Below are 21,173 nucleotides of genomic sequence, written 5' to 3' on the forward strand. Positions count from 1 at the left end.
TATATATATATATATATATATATATATATATATATAATTAATTTCATTCCGATAGGATGCACCGAATTGATCAAACGTGACAGTGAGGAAGACTTTAGCACAAAACCTATTTCAAATAAATGCTGTTTTTTTTTTTTTTTTTCTATACATCAAAGAATCCTGAAATAAAAATGTATCACGGTTTCCACAAAAATATTAAGCAGCACAACTGTTTTCAAAATTGATAAGAAGACATGTTTCTTGAGCAGCAAATCATCATATTAGAATGATTTCTGAAGGATCATGTGACACTGAAGACTGGAGTAATGATGCTGAAAAGTCAGCTTTGATGACAGGAATAAATTACAATTTTAAAATATATATATATAAAAAAAACATTTCACAATATTTTAGGGCTGCCGCCCGACTAAAGATTTTTCTAGTCGACTAGTAATTGTTCATTTAAGCAATTAGTCGACTAATCGCACATTTATACTAATTGAATCACTAAATACTAAACGATAATAAAGCATTAATGTATAAAGATGTAATGTAGGCCTATAGCCTATCCCACTATCAAGCGCACGCATAAAGCTTGCCACAAAGCACCAACAAAAGTAATGATTATGAATGTGTTGAAAAAAAATAGCAAGGGGAAATTAAATTCTTTTTTAATAATCTAGTGTTTTCTGAATCAGTGTCAGCTGCAAAGATGAAGTTGCTGATGCCGACTCGTGATCTCTGCAGTGGACGCACCTTTAGAGAGGAATGCACCTTTCATATGGATTGCATAATTAGAGAGTATTTGCTTTAAAAGTAGACATTTCAAGCTTTCTATAGATACATGTCTCATGTTTGTGAGGCAAACTTTGAATGGTAGTGTTAAATTTTACCTTCATGAGTAGCTTGTCAAGCTAAGCTAGTTTCAAAGAGCTTTCACAACTCTGCAACTGAAAACCAATTATCACAGGGTTTCACAGCATCTGATCAAGAACATTAAGCTAAACATTAAACTAGTGTAACAAGTTAGACCGCTACATATTACACACATTCTGCAGTCAGATCTCTAGGTTACAATATTAATATTTCATTTCATAATGGCTATAAATTAAATTATGTAATGGCTGCACATGTTTGGCCACTGAGAATGATTACAAACTTGATACTGATTACAAACAGTAATACAATATTTTCAATATTTTCTGCAGCCATGTTTCTGCTATGCACCGCCAGTGTGAATACTGTCACCTAGCTTGTTAAAAATGGGTGGCAAAATATATATGAACCGCTTACATATGCAGTGTGAAACAGGCCTAGTTATGCGAAACTAAAAAACAAGTAAGCTTTGAGGCGATCACTTACAGTTTTTGAAGCTCATCGAAATGTGATGCTGTCGTAGCCTAAAAGAAAAAACGAAACGACTCAAACATCAACAAGCAGAGACAGATTCCCCCTCATCCACTAGTCCACACACACACACACATACCTGAGCACTGAGCTGAGTCTGAAGATTATCAATCTGAACTTTCAGCGTTTTGTTTTCATTAAGAAGATCCTGCAAACGACAATATTAAGTGTTGATCAGCAGCGATATAACATGCAGACATGCTTCTGTTGAGTTTGAGGTGTACAGTGACTTGTAAGAAGTACCTGGACTTGTTCCTGTAGTTGGTCGTCAGGTTGCATGGTGTGCTTCGCTGCCTCCAGCAGTTGCCTGACCTTCTGCTCCAGCTGCATGACCTTCTGCTGCTCTTGCTCCTTGAAGAAGATGGAGTCTTTCAGGCTGCTGTGGAGACTCTGGATCTCCTTGCTTTTCGTGGTCATCTCACTCTCCACAGCCATCAGCTTATTCTGCAGCTCTGAGACGGACACAGGAGAAACGTGTTGAGTGGCCAGTGCTGATCATTCGATGTCTTTAAGGTGGTGCACGTGTATTTCTACCTTGTTTAGCGACCTGGAGCTTTTCTCTCTCTGCACTCACGTTGTGTAAATAGTTCTGCAGATCTTCCCAACTACGTTTCGCATCCTGCAAAAAAAATATATACAGTGAGGAAAATAAGTATTTGAACACCCTGCTATTTTGCAAGTTCTCCCACTTAGAAATCATGGAGGGGTCTGAAATTGTCATCGTAGGTGCATGTCCACTGTGAGAGACATAATCTAAAAAAAAAAAATCCAGAAATCACAATGTATGATTTTTTAACTATTTATTTGTATGATACAGCTGCAAATAAGTATTTGAACACCTGAGAAAATCAATGTTAATATTTGGTACAGTAGCCTTTGTTTGCAATTACAGAGGTCAAACGTTTCCTGTAGTTTTTCACCAGGTTTGCACACACTGCAGGAGGGATTTTGGCCCACTCCTCCACACAGATCTTCTCTAGATCAGTCAGGTTTCTGGGCTGTCGCTGAGAAACACGGAGTTTGAGCTCCCTCCAAAGATTCTCTATTGGGTTTAGGTCTGGAGACTGGCTAGGCCACGCCAGAACCTTGATATACTTCTTACAGAGCCACTCCTTGGTTATCCTGGCTGTGTGCTTCGGGTCATTGTCATGTTGGAAGACCCAGCCTCGACCCATCTTCAATGCTCTAACTGAGGGAAGGAGGTTGTTCCCCAAAATCTCGCAATACATGGCCCCGGTCATCCTCTCCTTAATACAGTGCAGTCGCCCTGTCCCATGTGCAGAAAAACACCCCCAAAGCATGATGCTACCACCCCCATGCTTCACAGTAGGGATGGTGTTCTTGGGATGGTACTCATCATTCTTCTTCCTCCAAACATGTTTAGTGGAATTATGACCAAAAAGTTCTATTTTGGTCTCATCTGACCACATGACTTTCTCCCATGACTCCTCTGGATCATCCAAATGGTCATTGGCAAACTTAAGACGGGCCTTGACATGTGCTGGTTTAAGCAGGGGAACCTTTCGTGCCATGCATGATTTCAAACCATGATGTCTTAGTGTATTACCAACAGTAACCTTGGAAACGGTGGTCCCAGCTCTTTTCAGGTCATTGACCAGCTCCTCCCGTGTAGTTCTGGGCTGATTTCTCACCTTTCTTAGGATCATTGAGACCCCGCGAGGTGAGATCTTGCATGGAGCCCCAGTCCGAGGGAGATTGACAGTCATGTTTAGCTTCTTCCATTTTCTAATGATTGCTCCAACAGTGGACCTTTTTTCACCAAGCTGCTTGGCAATTTCCCCGTAGCCCTTTCCAGCCTTGTGGAGGTGTACAATTTTGTCTCTAGTGTCTTTGGACAGCTCTTTGCTCTTGGCCATGTTAGTAGTTGGATTCTTACTGATTGTATGGGGTGGACAGGTGTCTTTATGCAGCTAACGACCTCAAACAGGTGCATCTAATTTAGGATAATAAATGGAGTGGAGGTGGACATTTTAAAGGCAGACTAACAGGTCTTTGAGGGTCAGAATTCTAGCTGATAGACAGGTGTTCAAATACTTATTTTTTAGATTATGTCTCTCACAGTGGACATGCACCTACGATGACAATTTCAGACCCCTCCATGATTTCCAAGTGGGAGAACTTGCAAAATAGCAGGGTGTTCAAATACTTATTTTCCTCACTGTACATTTGTTGGGGATTAGCTAACTGAATGTAGGGGACACTTAAACAGATGCTACATTTTTCAGATGTTAAACAGAAGCGCAGCTGTTTTCAAGAGTAGCTTTTTCTGTAACAAGCTAATTTTGACAACAAGTAGCAGTGTATGGAAAATTAAAATTAATGTTTGAAAAAGTAAATTCAAATCACAAGCCATAAAGTGAACAGAGGCAATAATCAAACACACCCTTCCTCTCTCTGTCTTTAGTACAGGAAAATCCAAGGGTGGCTTGTTTGACCAAATCAATTCATTTCATCAACACGTAAAAAAAAAAAAAAGGTACTTAAATGAGTAAGTATTTAAACAAATAATAAATCAGATCTGCCAATTGTCATTTGTTCAGGCTTATTTAACTGTTATTGTCACAGTTTTTCTGTCGTGGCAAAATAAACAAAAAGTTGGTTAACATAGCTGTTTAAAAATCACAATAATTTATTTTCAATGGTTCATTTAGTTGATATTTGATATTTAATTGTGTGAAATTTATTCAATTAAGTCAAGTCAACTTGACTAAACTGAATTACGTCAACTTGACTGAACTGAACTACGTCGACTTGACTGAACCGAATTACGTCGACTTGACTGAACCGAATTACGTCGACTTGACTGAACCGAATTACGTCGACTACTGAATTACGTCGACTACTGAATTACGTCGACTACTGAATTACGTCGACTACTGAATTACGTCGACTTGACTGAACCGAATTACGTCGACTACTGAATTACGTCGACTACTGAATTACGTCGACTACTGAATTACGTCGACTTGACTGAACTGAATTAAGTCGACTTGACTGAAGGGAATTAAGTCGACTGAATTTAATACATTTAAATTTCAATACATTTAAATTTCACACTGTTGTCAGAATAAAACACTGTTTTATTTTATTTCAAAATCTGATAAATATTCAAATCATTTTTTTCTTTTTTTAACAAATATATGAAAAGGTACTATTCATTTCTTTGTGCAGTTCTGACAGCATCTTTAAATCATCAGTAGCTTGGCAAGCTACATTGGCTTCGTATTAATTTCCAAAACTCAGGCCAATTAGCATATCTGATCATGAATGTTTTAAGTCACACTTCTAAATAGTACAATGTAATTAGCTTTATATTGTACTTCACACATCATAAAACAGGGCTAACTGATTTTGTGAATGCCTTGTTTGGTGTTCTAATAATAGTGGGATTCAGTTCAAAGATGTGTATTGTGCAATGGCTTTGTGGGTGTGATGTGATCGGCACCTCCAGCTGAGACACATTCTGCTTGTAGTTGACTTCTAGACCCTTCCGCTGCAACTCTTCCTGCTGCAGCTTGTTTTTGGTCTCCGCTAGCTCTTTCATCAGGCCGTTGTATTCTGAACGCAGTTTATTCAGCTCTGATGACTGCCTGAAAACACACATTAAATGGAAACCATTTAAGTTAGCAAAAATTGTGGAAATTTCCCAGTTTTTCCACCAATTTCAATGCTTGAAAACTCCAAGTGTCGACATACCGTATGAGCGCTCTAAAGTGGCCATATTAGGAGGAATTACATTTTCTTTCGTTTTTTGAGAGAAAATAGCTTGATGTTCTATGAGAACATAATGTAACTTTAAAAAGTTTATTTTTAACAAGGTCCCTGATTATTTCAGTCTGAGCTGAAATTGCCCAAATATTACCTTACATGCTGTGCGCGACATGGCTGTTTTTGAATGTAAAAGCTCTACAAAGTGCACTACAAAAAAAGTTATTGACACAAAAAAAAAAACCGACCATTTTGATGCTTCAAAAAGTTCATAAAGTAAAGTAATCCATTTGAATGGAGCGTTTTATTCCAATTTTTCTAAAGAGACTCATTTTATATGAACAGATTTAATTTAGGCTTTTATTCACATATAAACACTTATCAGCAAAACTTAAACAGAAGCTCAACAGAAACTTGCTTGATGCATGAGAACAAACCTCATTGGTTCTTGCTGAAGCTCAAACGTGCTGTGTAACACGAGAATGAACCCTCATTGGTTCTCGCGTGTCAAGCGAACATGCTTGAGCTTCCGTTTACCACAACTGATGTGTGAGTTGATACATTTTTGTGTGTGAATAAAAGCCTAAATTAAATCTGTTCATCATATAAAGTGATCGAGTGTCCTCAGAAAATTTGGACTAAACCGCTCAATTCATATGGATTAGTTTTACTGTCACTTTATGAACTTTTTGAAGCGTCAAGAAATCTCTCAGATTTCATCAAAAAGATCTTAATTTGTGTTCCGAAGATGAAAGAAAGTCTTACGGGTTTGGAACGACATGAGGGTGAGTAATTGATGACAGTTTTAATTTTGGGTTAATTAACCCTTTAACAGTTTGTGCAGCACATTTCAGCAGAAAAGCCAGAAAATGGCAAAAAAAAAAAAAAAAACTCACTTGCTCTCCATCTGGTTGGAGGTGGAGCATCTCTCCACAGCATCTCTCAGGATGCCGTTCTCCTGCTGCAGCCGAGCGATCTGACTCTCCAGCTGTTCTCTGACCTGTTGGAACTGCAGAGAGAAAGTTCACTTGTCATTGGATGTTCTCACTAAGCGTACAACATCAAGCACGCCTCATCCTGCTCCTTCATGACACGCATGGCCCTCTGAATGACAGTCTTATCAGCCAACGCAACGAGATTGATTACCTTAATCTGCATCTCCTGGTAGCTCTGAGCTTTAGCCTGCATGATGTCTTTATCTCTGGCAACACGATGTTCATGCAGCACAGACTCCACACGGCCTGTCTTCTGCTTCTCAGTCTGCAGTTCCTGAAGTCCCATTCAATAAATTACTACCATGCTCATCAAAACCAAGCAAAGCTGACACAGTTATATTTATGGCGCGCTTACAGCGCAATTATGTGGCACTATGCAAAAGTCAGAAAAGTCAGAAAATGATAATTAGTCTTTATTATTATTACAATAGGTTATAATTGCTGTTATTTAGAACCTTATTTCTTAGAAATTTAACTTTAATATTATTTGAGCAGGTTAATTTTGTATGAGGTTTGCAATTTCTGCAAAACCAAACTTTGGCTGAACAGAGTTTACAACCCTGATTTGTGTGATGTGGTTATTTTCTAGTAATAAACTTTCCAAAATAAAAATGTAATCAAATAATAACCAATCAATCAATGTAAATCAATGTTCTAATAATAGAGTAATGAGATTCTTTCCTTGATATATCTGAAGAACTAATTTTTTATTTTAAGTGGGACATTAATTTGAACCCTGTTCATGGAAAGTGCCACATATATCCAAACCAGGAAGCCTGGTACTCACATCAGGAAACAAAAGAGACATAAATGACTAACCTGGCTTAACTGTTTGACTTTGCCCTTGGCAATGGACGCCTCCTCCTGTAGCGTGCTCAGAAGACGATCTTTCTCTGCGAGCTGCTGGGCCGAAGGCTCAAACTTAGCTGCAGACTAAGAAAACAAAACCAGAAGAATCATCAGAAATTTGACTACTCAGACTTCCACTCCTGAACATATTTCATTACGGCATGACGGCAAAAAGCACTAAACAAAAAATAAAAGTGAACCTCATCCTCTAACCTTGTACCAGTTGTCCAAAGCATTGGGACTCTTGTCTCTGAGCAGCGAGACGAGACTGACCACATCAGTATCTGACAGCACCAGTCCACTCAGACTGGCCAGCAACTCCTTCAGCTTCACCTCAGAGTTCTCTGCACAAAAACAGACACGTATCAGCCACCTGTTCACACTGCAGGTCTTCAGGAAATTCATTTTAAAACCCTCCGTAGGCACATTTTATGCGCCTTCAGGACAAATTCTAAGTCAAGAAGATTGCATGCATCTTTCGTGGAGAAGGCCGTTCCATTATGCTTTGTACGAGGCTCAGTGGAACAAATATTCCAAGATGGTGGAGAATGTGGGCGAAATGCTGATTATGAATATTCTTAAATGGATATTTCACCGCTGGAAAGATGAATTTGGGTCATTTATGTAATAGAAATGCGAAATTATTTTAGAAGTTGGTGCCTTCTAGACTGAGAAAAGCCAGAAAATGTATTTTTGGCTCATGTGGATGAAAGACAACAACTCCCAGAATGCACTTGCTTCGCTGCCCTACGAGGCCACTCCCAAGCCACGCCTACCGGTTACAGAGGGCAGTATCGGAAGAAATTATACAACTAGGCTACTAGCTGACTCGAAACTGAAAAGACAGAGTTTTGTCGTGAGATCCCCCTATGGGCGGGTTGAACACATGCGGAACGAGCTCCTCCTACTGGCTGTAGTCTCTCGCCTCTGGACAAAAAAGCCTCAGATGATGCTCAATGACGATTTTTGAGTCATCTGAGGTTTTTTCCCAGACACACAATACAGAAATCTCTCGTCTCAGGGGGACATGAGGGAGGGAAGCACGGCCATTCGAAAATACTACCGGGTTTCTACTGATACAAAGCTTAATGCTAATCGGTGAAGTATCCATAAAATTGATTTAAATAATTAAGATCTGACTATAATCCCCACATATTATACGCATATACATTTATGTGTGCCACTGTAAAACATGCAGTACAAGATGCCAAGTACCTTTGTTGGTTTCACTCTTCTGTTTCTTGCCATGTTTGGTGGGCGCGGGAGCAGGAGGCGGTGTCTCGTTGTTTTGGTTGCTCTGGTGGTTTGTCGGGGCAGCGGAGTCAGTCTGAGCGACTGGGGCAGAGGACTGGACATGTGCCTCGTCCACTGAAACAAATATGACCACAGGAGTTACTTAAGGAATAAGTTTTGCAAAGCTAAACTTCTATGGAGAAGTTTAAAAGAATGTTCATGCGGCTCTTTTCCATACAGTATCAGTGAACGGGGACGAACACTTTAAAGCAAAAATAAAAGTCTAAAGTCTTTTTAAATATGCAGTTTAAATATGCACGAATGATTTACGAAAGCTTATAACCCCCCTTTCATGGTGCTTTTTTACCGTTTTGGAGCTTGACAAACCCTCTACACACACAAAGGTAACAGAATCGCCATTGGCTAGTAAGTTTACTCTGGTGTCAGTATGATTTTGTGTTTTTCAAAGAAGTCTTTTCTCACTGTCGACTCAACTGCGAATTTTATCCTCTCTAGTTGGTCTTATTTTGGTGTATTCCTACCTGTGACAACAGGTTCCACCTTCTGCTTCTTCTTTCGACGGCCACTGCCGCTGGAGGCATTAGGTGGCGCTGCTGTAGAAAGAGGGGCGGCTCCGTCCTGAACCTTTACCTCCATGATCACAGGCTCCTCCTTCACCACACGAGGAGACAGATCGAGCTTGACCTCAGGTGGATGCTCTTCTGTGTGAAAAGAGAGCTTGTTATCTCAACATAAGAAAAGAACTTGCAAAAATGATTGTGTGGCTCGCCCATGCAGAAATTGCCATAATTCTAGAGTGTGTTACCATGCAACATCTTTTAAGTTAAAATATTTAGCCAAAAATTTTCCATTTTGGAAATCATTGGCAAAAATCATGGACGTTTAATTAGCGCTTCTCTGATGATATGTTTTTAAGGTGTCAGTGTCTATATTATGTAGAGTTGGGACAACTTTTAATGGACTTGTACTTGTACTGTTGGACTTTAAGTCCAAATTGAGTCCACAGCTATTGGTGAAATACATTCGGGACAGTTGACGGAAATGTCACTGGACCAATTGGTGAAATGAAACATCATTCGCATGTGTTTTTAAGTCTTGCCAGTTTAAACGGTCGTGCGATTTTAGGTTGTTCAAGCGCAATAAGACGTGAAAGCCTAACATTCCTACTGTAACACAGAAAAATCACAAACTGCTCTTGACCACTTACATAGCATTTGCTTGACACACATTCACATTTGTAGGTCGTCCACTCACCAGACTCACTCTTCTGCTTCTTGGCTTTCTTTTTGCTGGTAGTCTCAGCTGGGACAGGGGGCGTGGCCTGAGGCGAGCTGGACTGCTTGGTCAGCGGGATGGCTTGCTCTTTACGGACTGCAGGTTTTGAACCATTGACTTCCGGTTCTTCTGAGGCAGGAGGAGTAGTTGGGGTGGTACGGGAGAGGGGTGCAACCATTGGGGCAGGAGTTGGAGAAGCTTTTGGCTTCTTCTCTTTCTTCTTCCTCTCTCTTATCCCGGACGGAGGTTCTGCCAGGACCGGAGCAGCAACAGGTGGACTCATGGGTACCACCTCAGAATCCTCATCATTTGAGGCAGGGCTAGTGGCATCAGATGTATCGAAATCCCTCAGGTCTTCCTCCGACTCGCCGCCTCCACCTCCTTCTCCCACGCCACTTCCGCCGGTCTCCTTCTTCTTGTTCTTCTTTTTCTCGTTCTTCTTACGAGCCTCGGGCTTGGCCGGAGGCAGTTTAAGGTCTTTTTTCTGGCGGGCCAGAACCTCATCGTAGGAAGTCTCTTTCATGAAGAGCCAGAAAAAGAGGAACATGAGAGCGATTACCAGCGACGGTGCCAGGATGAGAAGGTACTGTGAGTCAGCCATGTCCAGCGCCATTCTTAAAGAACACAATAAAGAGCAGAAAGACAAGGTGAGCACAAATGTTCAGTCCAGCAGGATGCATGACAATTGACAACAGGGCCAAACAAACAACTGAATACTGCAATCTACAAAGAATCAACATTGTTTATGTCAGGCATGCAAAGCTCAGTTCCTTGAGGGCCACAGCCTTAATACTGCAGTGTTTAGTTTCCAAACATGCTCCAACACACATACCCGTAGATCAGGATCAGGTGTGTTTATTTAGGGTTCAAGTAACAGTTTTGCACACCTGGTCTATTTGGACCTACTTTATAGTCCACTCAAAATTCAAGTTTCGTGGCTTTCAGTACAAATATGTTCGTATTCAGGTTATCTATAAGCTAAGTGTGCTTGCTAACAATGACAAAATGCGCATTTAGAAGATTAAATCTTGCTTTTGTAAATGTCTATGCTTTTCAGTTTCTCTCACCCACCGATACAGATTTTGATGACAATTCTGCACTTCAGCTAAATGGCACATCGTATAAGTGTAGTGATTCTGCATAGGTTCTCAAAAACACTGTGTAGATATATATTTATTTGTTTTACTGCCAAGGTTTGTGTCAGTGGCTTTGTGTTTGGTTTAACCCTGACCCCTATATGGCAGTGTTATCTCAGAACGTAAACTGTGACGTAGATAAGCACAAGGCTGTATATTGCTAACGTTAGCATTAGCAAACCCAAGATGATATAATTATTTGGTGTACAGCTCTGAAGCTGAATCCAAACACATTGAATCCAAGAGCTCGCTTAATATCCCGAAGCCATCCGCGCTGCTGAGAGTGGCGTTTCGATAGAATATGTAAATATGTACTGCACGCTTTCCTCTCAATAACAAAATAAATGCACATCAAAAATGACAGCAGTGAGAAAACAGCAGCAAGAAAGCATCTGATCACAGCGGTTTGGGTATTTGCAATTCAGCACTCCAGTAAAGGCACTTTACACAATAGATGCAGATGCTTTAAAGCAAGCAGTAAATATAGTAAACATAAAAGCAGTGGACTACGCACTTTCTGCTGTTAATACTGTGTGTGTGTGTGTATAAAGAATCCTGCAAGCACTTTACTATTTTCCCTTAACTTAGATTGAACAAAATAGCGATTAGTGATTTAAATGCAAATGCAGATCCCACTGCTTTGATTAAATAAAAGTTTTTGCTCAGATTTTATGCATATGGGTGTTCTAACATTAGATACTCTTCCTAAAATACAAAGAATATTGCATAATACATCACCTCTCTTACAGTATTGCAGTATATTGTATTGTAACCCCTGTATCATGACCGTATCACACCAGATTCTTGGCGATACACAGATTCAAACGCTGATAATATGCTTCCTATTGGGGCGAATGAAGTCCAGTTTTGCATTTTGGACAGCACTAAAAAGAAGATGTAACACTGGTGACATGTAGAAGCCTACATTGCAAGCTTTTCAAACTACATATCATCACTATTACTAAAACACATCACTGTTTTGCTGTTTCTTGATAAATATAAAGGGGGGGGGGGGGGGGGGGGGGGGGGGTCTATTAACTTAATTTTTAATACAACTGTGGATGTCATAAGCTAAAAAAATAAAGTGTGGCTTTGCAAGTTTTCACTTTTCAAGCCATTTCACTGGACCTTTAAGGTGTTTTGACCCAAATATATGGATATATAGAGCAGGGGCTAATTCTACACAACAACAAAACTACATGTATACCACATCAGATCACCCCTGAATTGAATCAATCTCATTATCATCTTAAACAACATGAGATAAAGATATGTATTGTCAATTTGCTATCAGACTATGCCGCTACCACAGCCATTTGTTGTTTCACCAGTTGCAGTGCACAACAGAACGCCTCAGGCAAAGCAATATCAGCACACCTTCCTAAGAAAAAGAAAAAAAATCGAAATCATGGCACACTTATTCAGCAAATTGCATAAGATGTTCTAATATGGCCAACCAACAGTATTCATTGAAACGCCTCCTCTTTTATGTTTGACATCTACTTCTTTCTTTTACTCCAGAAAGCACACCTCCTCCATTTCTCCGGCTTGTCTGTTCCACCTCCACCCTCTCACAGCGGTATGAGCCAATTAGTGTGTGTGCTGAGGGCAGCAATCTGGGTTTACTTACTGACACCGAGCTAAGTACCCGTTAGCAAGCGACACTCGCTCACGCACGCCCGTTTTTTTCTCAGCATGAACCGACAACTGTTTAGGAGTAATATGATCACTGAACTAAATAAGAACGCAGCTAAAACTGCCTCTATTATATATAATTATATTATAGATATAAAATGAAAAGTATTTCTTTATTGAACCGATGACACCGCGGAGCTATGCCAACCCAGAACGGTCATTCAAGACACCCTTGCTAACTCAATTGACATCCTAAACTCAAGTGCAGAGGGGCTTTGCAAGCAACAAAAATATCCAGCCGGGAAAATGTCACTCCAGTACGCTGACGCAGAGTGGTCTCAGATCTGAAAACGGCACTGACTCCCCCCTCAATGCTAATCTGTCCCAAGCTTAGCCATTTAAGGCCTCAGTGCAGAAAAAAATCTGTTCAGGCTGAATGTCAATCTTGCGCCTGGTTGATATTAAAGCCAGGGGAAGAAAACAATACCCCCCCCCCCCCCCCCCCCAAAATAACTTCCATGTTAGTCTGACCAGTGCTATTTTAGTATCACTGATATACTATTATAATTTTTTATTTTATATTTTCAGTTTTAATTTAAGTTCAAGTTTGAGTAATTTTGTGTTTGTCAATTTCATTTTTTTTTTTTTTTTATGTCTAGGCCTATATATAGTTTATATTAAGTTTTAGTTTTGGATATTTTAGTACTTAAACGTTAACTAAACTGAAAATGAGAAATGCTGCATTGGAAACTAGCTGAAATAAAATAAGTTTAGTTTTTTTTTATATTTTATATCTGTATAAAAACCTAAAGTTTGACAGACAAAAATGGTAACACTTCACAATAAGGTTTCTTTTGTTAACATTAAGGCATTTATTAATCTTAAAGTTCACTCTTTCTCCACCAGCGTTTATTTTATTTTATTTTATTTAAGTTTCCAGCCCCCGCCAGCGTTTTTGGTCATTTTCACAAAAAATGTCATGGCCCCCAGAACATTTTGTACTTTGTAGTATGAATATCTGAACATGCAATCCACCAAAAGAATAAATCATTAACAAAGATTAATAAATTATGTAACAAATATATTGCTCATTGTATCAAGTGTTATAAAAAAAAAGATGATTACCTTAAAAAAAAAAAAAAAAAAAAAAAAAAATCAATGTTTCGTCTAATAATGTATAATTACGACTAGGCAACGAGGAATAGACAGCCTCCTGATGGAAGCCATAAAAGTGGGCGTTTGGTTGAGTGCTTTCGTACAAAATCCGAAGCAAACAGAAACAGTGCCCTGTTGTGCTGGAAGACACGCATGACTGAGTCCTGCCTTCAGGACAGTGAGGAAAACCAACGACAAGAAGCACCAGGTCCTGGAACGGCCTTTTGCTCTCTGTCTGAGAGCAAAAGCAAAAGTCTGTTCGGTTCAGCGTGTCCGAGAGATCCACTGTGCCGGGAATCTGGATAAGCCGATTACATTATGAATACATTTAGGAGCACCATTCTGTTATAATTTCCCAGGAGTGCTTAAAGAGGCCATCAGTCTAACATTCTCCATTTTTCCGGTCACATGTCACAACGTTACATAGTGCACATAAGAGTTCAGATGCATCTTTATTTCGTGGAAATAGTCTCTTGTTGGCCATGTCATACTCTTAACAAGCAATTAGTCCCAAGGCAGACAGAGAGAATTGGGGTGGAACTGGGAATGCTTGTCATTTACTAAATTCTACTGTCCTGTTCATGCACATTACGTATTTTTTCTAATTCGATGATACTTTCAGCTACCACTCAGCAAACTGTACTATTGTCAGCATCTAAAACAATGTAAAAATGTATTCTGCAAAATTTATCAGATTTATCACCATAATGATGCATAAAATAAGAAATATAATGATAATGAGCTTGAGAAATATTTTCCACCAATTTTCATTTGACCTAATTGGTATATTGATTATTGGGTCTATCATTAGATGGGACCATGTGGTCCCTAAAACTGTATTCACCTCACGGGCAAAGTATCTTAATATACAACTTTAATATAATACTTGGACAATTACACAACTTCTGTGTAAACAATCAGATTGCAAAAAAAAAAAAAGAAAAAAAAAAAAAGATAAAACTAAAGTTGTGACCATTAAAAAAAAATGACATAATACCAATTAGATTAATTATTAATAGTAAAATATTCCACATTCATGTTTTATTTTTGATTCATGTGTATTTTAGCTGAGGGGGACTATGATGCTGAATGACAAAATAACAAAAATTCATTCACTACACAGTTGAGTACATAAAGCTTAAGTACATAATGTTTTGTGCATCCTTTGGGACACAACTAATCATATCTGCGTACATGCATGGACAAGAGCCTAAATGTCTGGGGCTGCAGTTACCTTTCCTTTAATGAAGTAATGTAATGCACTAATCTACAATAATCAGTAACTCCATTAAAGTATAAATATTGCATTGGTTCACATTTCATTATAGGTACATTTGAAGCCAGCACTATCATGTTATCTTACCAATGTTATCTTATTTGACTTAATACTTTTATTCAGCAAGAATGCATTAAATTGCTCAAGATTGATAAAGCCATTTGTAATGTTACAAAAATGCTGTTCTTTTGAACGTTCTATTCATCAAATAATCCTGAAAAAAAAACGTATCATGGTTTTCCACAAAAATCTTAAGCAGCACAACACTAATAATAATAATAATAAAAAAAGAGATGTTTAACAAATCAGCATATTAGAATGATTTCTGAAGAATTATGTGGCACTGAATATTAGTATTAATGCTGAATATGCAGCTTTACATTGCAGGAATTAATCATATTTAATCAAATATGATGATAAAAAAGCAAATACTTGTGTGAAAGCATACTGGACTAAGGGAAATGAAGGAAAGGAATTTTAGAAACATGCAAGACGGGACAAGCAGCTGTTGAGGCGCAAGCCAAATCTGCTCATTGCCCTTACTTGCATATTCCTTGTTAAGTAAGTGGAAACACATTTCTTTTCACACTTTCACGTGTGTTGGATTCACACAGCCCTGTGCACGGAGAACAAAGTGGAGATGGGTGTGGTGCGCTCACTTGCTCTGAACTGCGTGTGCTTTTCTTTGTCCTGCTGAGAGGAAAGCGAAAACAAAGCTGAGAGTCACTGAGAAGCGCCGCTGCCACAGGATGAGGTGTTTATGGCAGATCTGTGAGAGACTGTAGCTGTTATGAAGCACACTGGACCTGTGGCCTTGTATCTGGTCAACACTCAACAGCATTATTATCCCCCGCTTTCACAGACAAGGCTTGACTTTTCTTAAAATATATGTTTTTTGTTTTGTTTTTTTACTAGCCATTATTATTAATGGAAGGATATGTATGTGTGTTTTCTAAGCATTAATGGTAAGGAACGACCCTTATACTTGTGAGCGGCACATATGAGGTGTTTCTGGGTGTTTCTCCCTCAGATCTGCTTCGAGGTCTTGGTTGCGGCATTTATTTGAGGTTTAGAATCCATTATTGCTGTAATTATTTTGTCTTATATGAATTCTTAAGAGCTCTGTCTCGTATTCTGTCCGAACACACCGCGTCATCCACGTCAGGTGACCCTGTAAACGCGCAAAAACTGTTTCCATTGCAAGTTTTGCGAAATATTTCTTTTTCGAATTGCCTGAAAAACCACTTCATGCGAGCGGAACAAATTTTTTTTTAGATAAATGGGAGTTTTTGCAAAAATTACGTGTTTCCATTGGGCGTATTTTCAATTCGCAATTTCAATTTGCGCAATTTGACGGGTAATGGAAACGCAAAAAAAACTGCCATTTATCGCAAAAAAAGTTTTTACGCTCGCATGAGGTGGTTTTTCAGCCAATTCGAAAAAGAAATATTCGTAAAATTTCATAAAAGACAGAAAAATTAAAGTAATATTGGATTCTAAGCCTCAAAGAAATGCCACAATCAAGACCTCGAATCAGAAATGGCGGCGAAACACCTCATATGTGCCGCTCTCAAGTATAAGGGTCTTTCCTTGCCATTAAAGATTGGATAACACACACAGTCTTCTTTGATTAATAATAATGCCCAGTGCGGTGGCTGAGATACATAAACCTACCAACGTCCATTGCTATGATTTTTGGAATGACTTATCGCGAGAGGAAAACAATGTAGTTTTAGTCGCATAACATCAGTTAATGGAAACGCCGTCATTTTGTCGACATTTAGAAAAAAAAAGATGAAAAAAAAAAGAAAAGAAACAAATTCGCAAAAGTTTTGCGCAAATCTGTAATGGAAACGTGCCTATTGTTTTGTCAAGATGCACACCAATAATGTTTTTTTTAAGGCATGTTTATAAAAGCTACTAAAAATCCTAATTGAACTAAGGCCTAATCCTGGTTTAATCTAAGCCCTGTCTGTGAAACCAGGCCTATGCATCTCTGTAATCTGGATGTTCAGAATGGCATAAGATCATATCACTATTTCTGCAATAGTACAGTATGCGAACTGTCTGCATGCACGGAATGTCTGGTTGGCCTACATTTTCCAATGTGTAAACCAGAGCTTAAGCCGGGATCAGATAACAGGAGTTTTTAAATATGAACTGATTGTGAAATCTGGTTGCATCACGCACTTTGCCTTCCACACAAAACAAAACCTACGCCTGCGTTAGTGTTACTGTTGCTGAACAGTATTTATTTACAGTGAGTATTTCAAAGCGCGAAAATCAAATATGAATTTGATATTTGAAAATCAAGTATGGTTTTAATGATAAGTAAAATATGAAACGGCAATATTAACCATCAGGATTTTTTTTAGCGTGGTTTATCATCAAACTGGTAACTGTTTCATCGCTAGTTTAGTGGTTGACTGATATATCGCCAAAGCCGATATTTGCCATTTTTTCAATTATCATAAATCGGCTGATTTGTTTTTCGGTTTCGCCAGGGAGTCGGAACTTTTATTTTGACATCACTGAGAACGGCAGCATTTTCCCACTTCCTTAGGTGACGGTCTCTGTTAACGAAAAAGTATTATAGCGTTAATATTATAGAAACAAGCAGTTGCCATCTAAAGTATAACTTTTTTTTTATCAAGTTACAATTTTCGTATAATTCATTTTAAAATTATTTATTTCTAATTTAGTAAATATGATGTAACATAAACCAAATTTAAAGGGATGGTTCGGAGTAATTTCAACCTAGGGTCCTTTGCGCCATGACCTCGAGCCAAACACCATTTTTGCGATCTTTAAATTAATTAGTGCGATGTCAGCCATCGGTCACCCAGCTTTCCAAGATATCGGCATCTGCACTGGCCATCAAAAAATGTATACTGGTCGGCCACTAATCCAGCTTTACTATTATTTGTTCTGAACAATTTAAAACAATCAAACAGTCTCTCAGACGCATGTAAGAAAAAGAAAACCCTTTGTTTGTAAGTCAGGAGGCACAGGAAGTTAAAATGAAGTCATCTACTAGTCTTAATTACATAAACTCCTCTCTTTGTTTATTTAAATACACACACTACTTAGAACAATGATTCAGACAAAGAGAGGAAACTAAGCTTACATATTGCCCCAAAGCGTGTCCACACCAATATCAACAAAGTTCTCTAACCGTATCTACAAAATGCTCCAAGAACACTATTTTCTTTACTGTAATAACATTGTAATAACAGGAAGTTGGGGCTGGACATATCCTTTTTGTTTTAATAACATAACAAATCACAAAAAAAAAATCATACATTTTAATAGCATCACTCACAGCGAAGGACCATGATTAGAGACTTGAGGTTGTTAGTCTGAGTCAGGTGGTAATAGTGGGAGGGGCATTCTCATCCTTAAGAGCATCTGATAGGACAGAAATGTGTAGGCTACACACCCCTGAGTGCAATAGTGTTGCCCACTTTTTCAGTAGCCTTGGTTCGAAAAGTACTTTTCCCATTGGGATAAAAAAAAAAAAAAAGGAATAAGTCTGTTGCAGAGTTATATCCTTAAGCCAAACCAATCAAGCTACGAGCTGAAGCACAACATAAAAACTTTGATCCGAAGCAACAAAGCATTTGACAACCCCGACTGAGTAATTAATGGCCTTAATTAAGAATTGCAAACGACTATCAAAATAAAATGATGGATAAATATATATAAAACTATTAAAGATGTTATGCATATAGAAACTATATCTATGGCATTGGCAGCATGCGCATATATATATAAATTATATATTTTAGGGATGCATCGATATGAACATTTTAGCCGATAATTCTTTATATTTGAAAGCTGATAACCAAAATATTGACAGAATAATCTAAATCCAAATTTTAATATAATTTTTGAGAGCCTGATTACAAAAACAAAAGTCTCACCATTAAATCCATGTCCCAAGCACACAATTATAATTATTTTCTCATAGCCTATTTGACAGACTTTCATTCATTCACTTTCACAAGTTGCACTTAATTGTATTTTCCTTTTTTAAGTGACTCCAATTATATTTCTTGTGATTCAGAACCATCATGGCGAACAACAGTGCGTATCTGAAGCGTTTCAGCTGAAGGAAATAATCCATTATTTATCGGCCGATAACAATGACGTTAAAAATGAACATGTATCGGCCGATACCGATATGGTGGCCGATTTATTGTGCATCCCTAAAATATTTAATTAGAATAATAGCGTTAGTTGATTAAGCCATTATATATTTCACCAGGAATTCCACTGTTAAACATGATTTAAAAAAAGAAATTGAAATAATTAGGACTAGTTGCTTCAACAGAAAGATATAACATCAATTAACAGAGTAGGTCTGTCTTTAAAGTCACCATGAAATCTTTTTTTTTTTTTATGAAACATCGCCATATCTATTATAAATGATTTATCGGTGCAAATCATTATTTTTTAATTCATATGCCCTAGTAGTCTTTAATCAAAATAACACCCCTCCCCCTCTTGCAGCTCATCTCTTCGCTGATGATGCGTTTACTGGCACGAGGGCGGGACAACCTGTCACTCACAAGGCATAGACCAATATCTAATGACAATGACCCAATCAATTCCCTAAAGACTTTAAAGGTTTATATCTTATCATTCAAAATCAATTCCCCTATTGAGAAAATGAATGGGGTTTACACTTCCTGGAACCTGAAAGTAGCTCTCTAAATAAGTCAGAGATATTTATGGTTTATTTTGTCCATTATAAATGACTGTATATTTTAAACCTGCTAAATAGTCGAACTTTTAGAAATGCTATAGATAAAAGACATGGATTAAAAAGCAACAAAAACGCAATTTTGATTTCATGAGGTCTTTTAACAACTGGGATGCATATAGGCTTCCTTCAGTTTCTTTGAAGACCGGTCAGTGCGCATGCGCGAATTTATGTCGACTATTTAAAGCCACCCCATCTACTACTGACAGATAATCCTTTCCGTTTGCTTCATCAGGGGAAGTGTGCAACGCAGAAGGGCTACTTAAATCAAGCCAGGCTTTAATGGCAGCGATAAATTCAAACAAACCAATATATTTGTTTCATTGCGAGGTGCATATTAACACCTCACGCCTACTATAAGACAATATAAAGTGGAGGCAAGGAGCAAAGTCCCTGTCCCTCGCTGAAATTACTTCATGGCAGTCAAGATTTAAAGTTAGTCGAGACGTTTAATAAGGAACTGACTGACATCTCATATGACTGACCGAATAACCAGCAGCAGAAGCACAACCTGTGCTGAGACTGTCCAGTCAAGCAAGTAATATGAAAAACAGCAGGGAAATGAGAACATATCTTCAGCTCTATCGCACTGATTAGTATCACTAGCTTAGCTTAGCTGTATGGAGAGAGAGAGAGAGAGGCGTGCCGTGGATTGATCGGACATCATCAGCTTGTTCAGCAGGTTTAAAACCCCCATGCGAAGCACATATGTACGGTCGACCGACAGCTAGGATCTCAGGTCTACACGGTTTTAATACACACCATTGTCCCGTGTGAGGGTGCCTGTGTTGCGGCGGCATGGCATGAAGGATCTGCGGAGCGAGAAGTGCGCTAGGCCCCGTGTGATCTGCTCCATTCACTCACGCTTCACTTCACTATCTGTGTATAGAGCCGCTGCTTCACGTACCTGCGGTGGTGTCCTCGCGGTTATTGTTATTGTCGGGGTGTAAAGGCGTTCCTGAAGGGGAAGCGCTGTGGACTGCGGCTCCGGCCCGGTTGTAGGCGGCACGTCTGCTGGTTTCGCTTTGGCAGGGTCAGGTCAGTGTGGAAAGAAACGCACAGTGAGGGAAGAAGACGGAACTCTGCCAGAGAGACCGGGGGTGACGGGTTACGGAAATCTCGCGAGAAGAGCAGTTCTTGCTGTTGGTGGATGGGTTGGGCTACAGTACAGAACTTTATTTATTTTTTTATAGATTTTTTTTTTTTTTAAACCCTGTAAAGCTTGATGTACAATAATAGTCAGAAAAGTCTAATAAAAAAAAAAAAAAATGAAAAAAAAAATGCATGTGTTTTATGTTTTATCATACGATGATGAATGCATCAGGCTTTTATGACCTATATAATATGAGAATTTGGAGCTCAATCTTGAGAAGGGGAAAAAACACCTCTGTTTCATTGAGAGCCAAACTGAGCAAGCAATTTAGTGGATATTTATATGGCCAAAAAGTAAGATGAAGTTTTGTAAATCAATGAGATCTTTATAACAGTAGAGTTACATAAAATGTATGTATAAATATCATGTCACTCAATCCCCCGGTTTCACAGACAAGGTTTAAGCGTAGTCCCAAACTAAAATGCACGTTTGAGCCGTTGTAACTGAAAGCAACTTCCTCTAGAATATCTTAAAAATATGTCAGTGCCATTGTTTTGCAAGTGGTACTCAGAATCATAATGACAAGCTGGACGTCTAATGGGTTTGAGGGATAGAGGTTAGGGCA

The 21,173-nt window shown here is 38.6% G+C and overlaps 1 protein-coding gene across 5 annotated transcripts in view; it reads right to left on the reverse strand.

Annotated features, from left to right (window-relative positions):
- The window catches only part of ktn1 (kinectin 1), a 41,212-nt gene extending 20,609 nt beyond the window's left edge, over positions 1–20,603 (reverse strand). For 3 of the 5 annotated variants that reach the window (XM_084393429.1, XM_084393427.1, XM_084393425.1), the window contains exons 1-13: positions 20,363–20,603; positions 9,468–10,102; positions 8,735–8,914; positions 8,175–8,327; positions 7,173–7,303; positions 6,930–7,043; positions 6,262–6,384; positions 6,012–6,124; positions 4,853–4,997; positions 1,921–2,005; positions 1,630–1,838; positions 1,466–1,534; positions 1,342–1,379 (exon numbers count right to left, since the gene is read on the reverse strand). In XM_084393429.1, the coding sequence (XP_084249555.1) occupies positions 1,342–1,379; positions 1,466–1,534; positions 1,630–1,838; positions 1,921–2,005; positions 4,853–4,997; positions 6,012–6,124; positions 6,262–6,384; positions 6,930–7,043; positions 7,173–7,303; positions 8,175–8,327; positions 8,735–8,914; positions 9,468–10,101 (1,994 nt within the window). In that variant the 5' untranslated portion in view covers position 10,102; positions 20,363–20,603. The remainder of the gene's footprint in view (positions 1–1,341; positions 1,380–1,465; positions 1,535–1,629; positions 1,839–1,920; positions 2,006–4,852; positions 4,998–6,011; positions 6,125–6,261; positions 6,385–6,929; positions 7,044–7,172; positions 7,304–8,174; positions 8,328–8,734; positions 8,915–9,467; positions 10,103–20,362) is intronic. The other 2 variants (XM_084393428.1, XM_084393426.1) reach the window with 1 other exon arrangement.
- Positions 20,604–21,173: the final 570 nt, after the last annotated feature.

The sequence above is a fragment of the Rutilus rutilus genome (genome assembly GCF_951802725.1).
Source record: "Rutilus rutilus genome assembly, chromosome: 21".
Classification (NCBI taxonomy): domain Eukaryota; kingdom Metazoa; phylum Chordata; class Actinopteri; order Cypriniformes; family Leuciscidae; genus Rutilus; species Rutilus rutilus.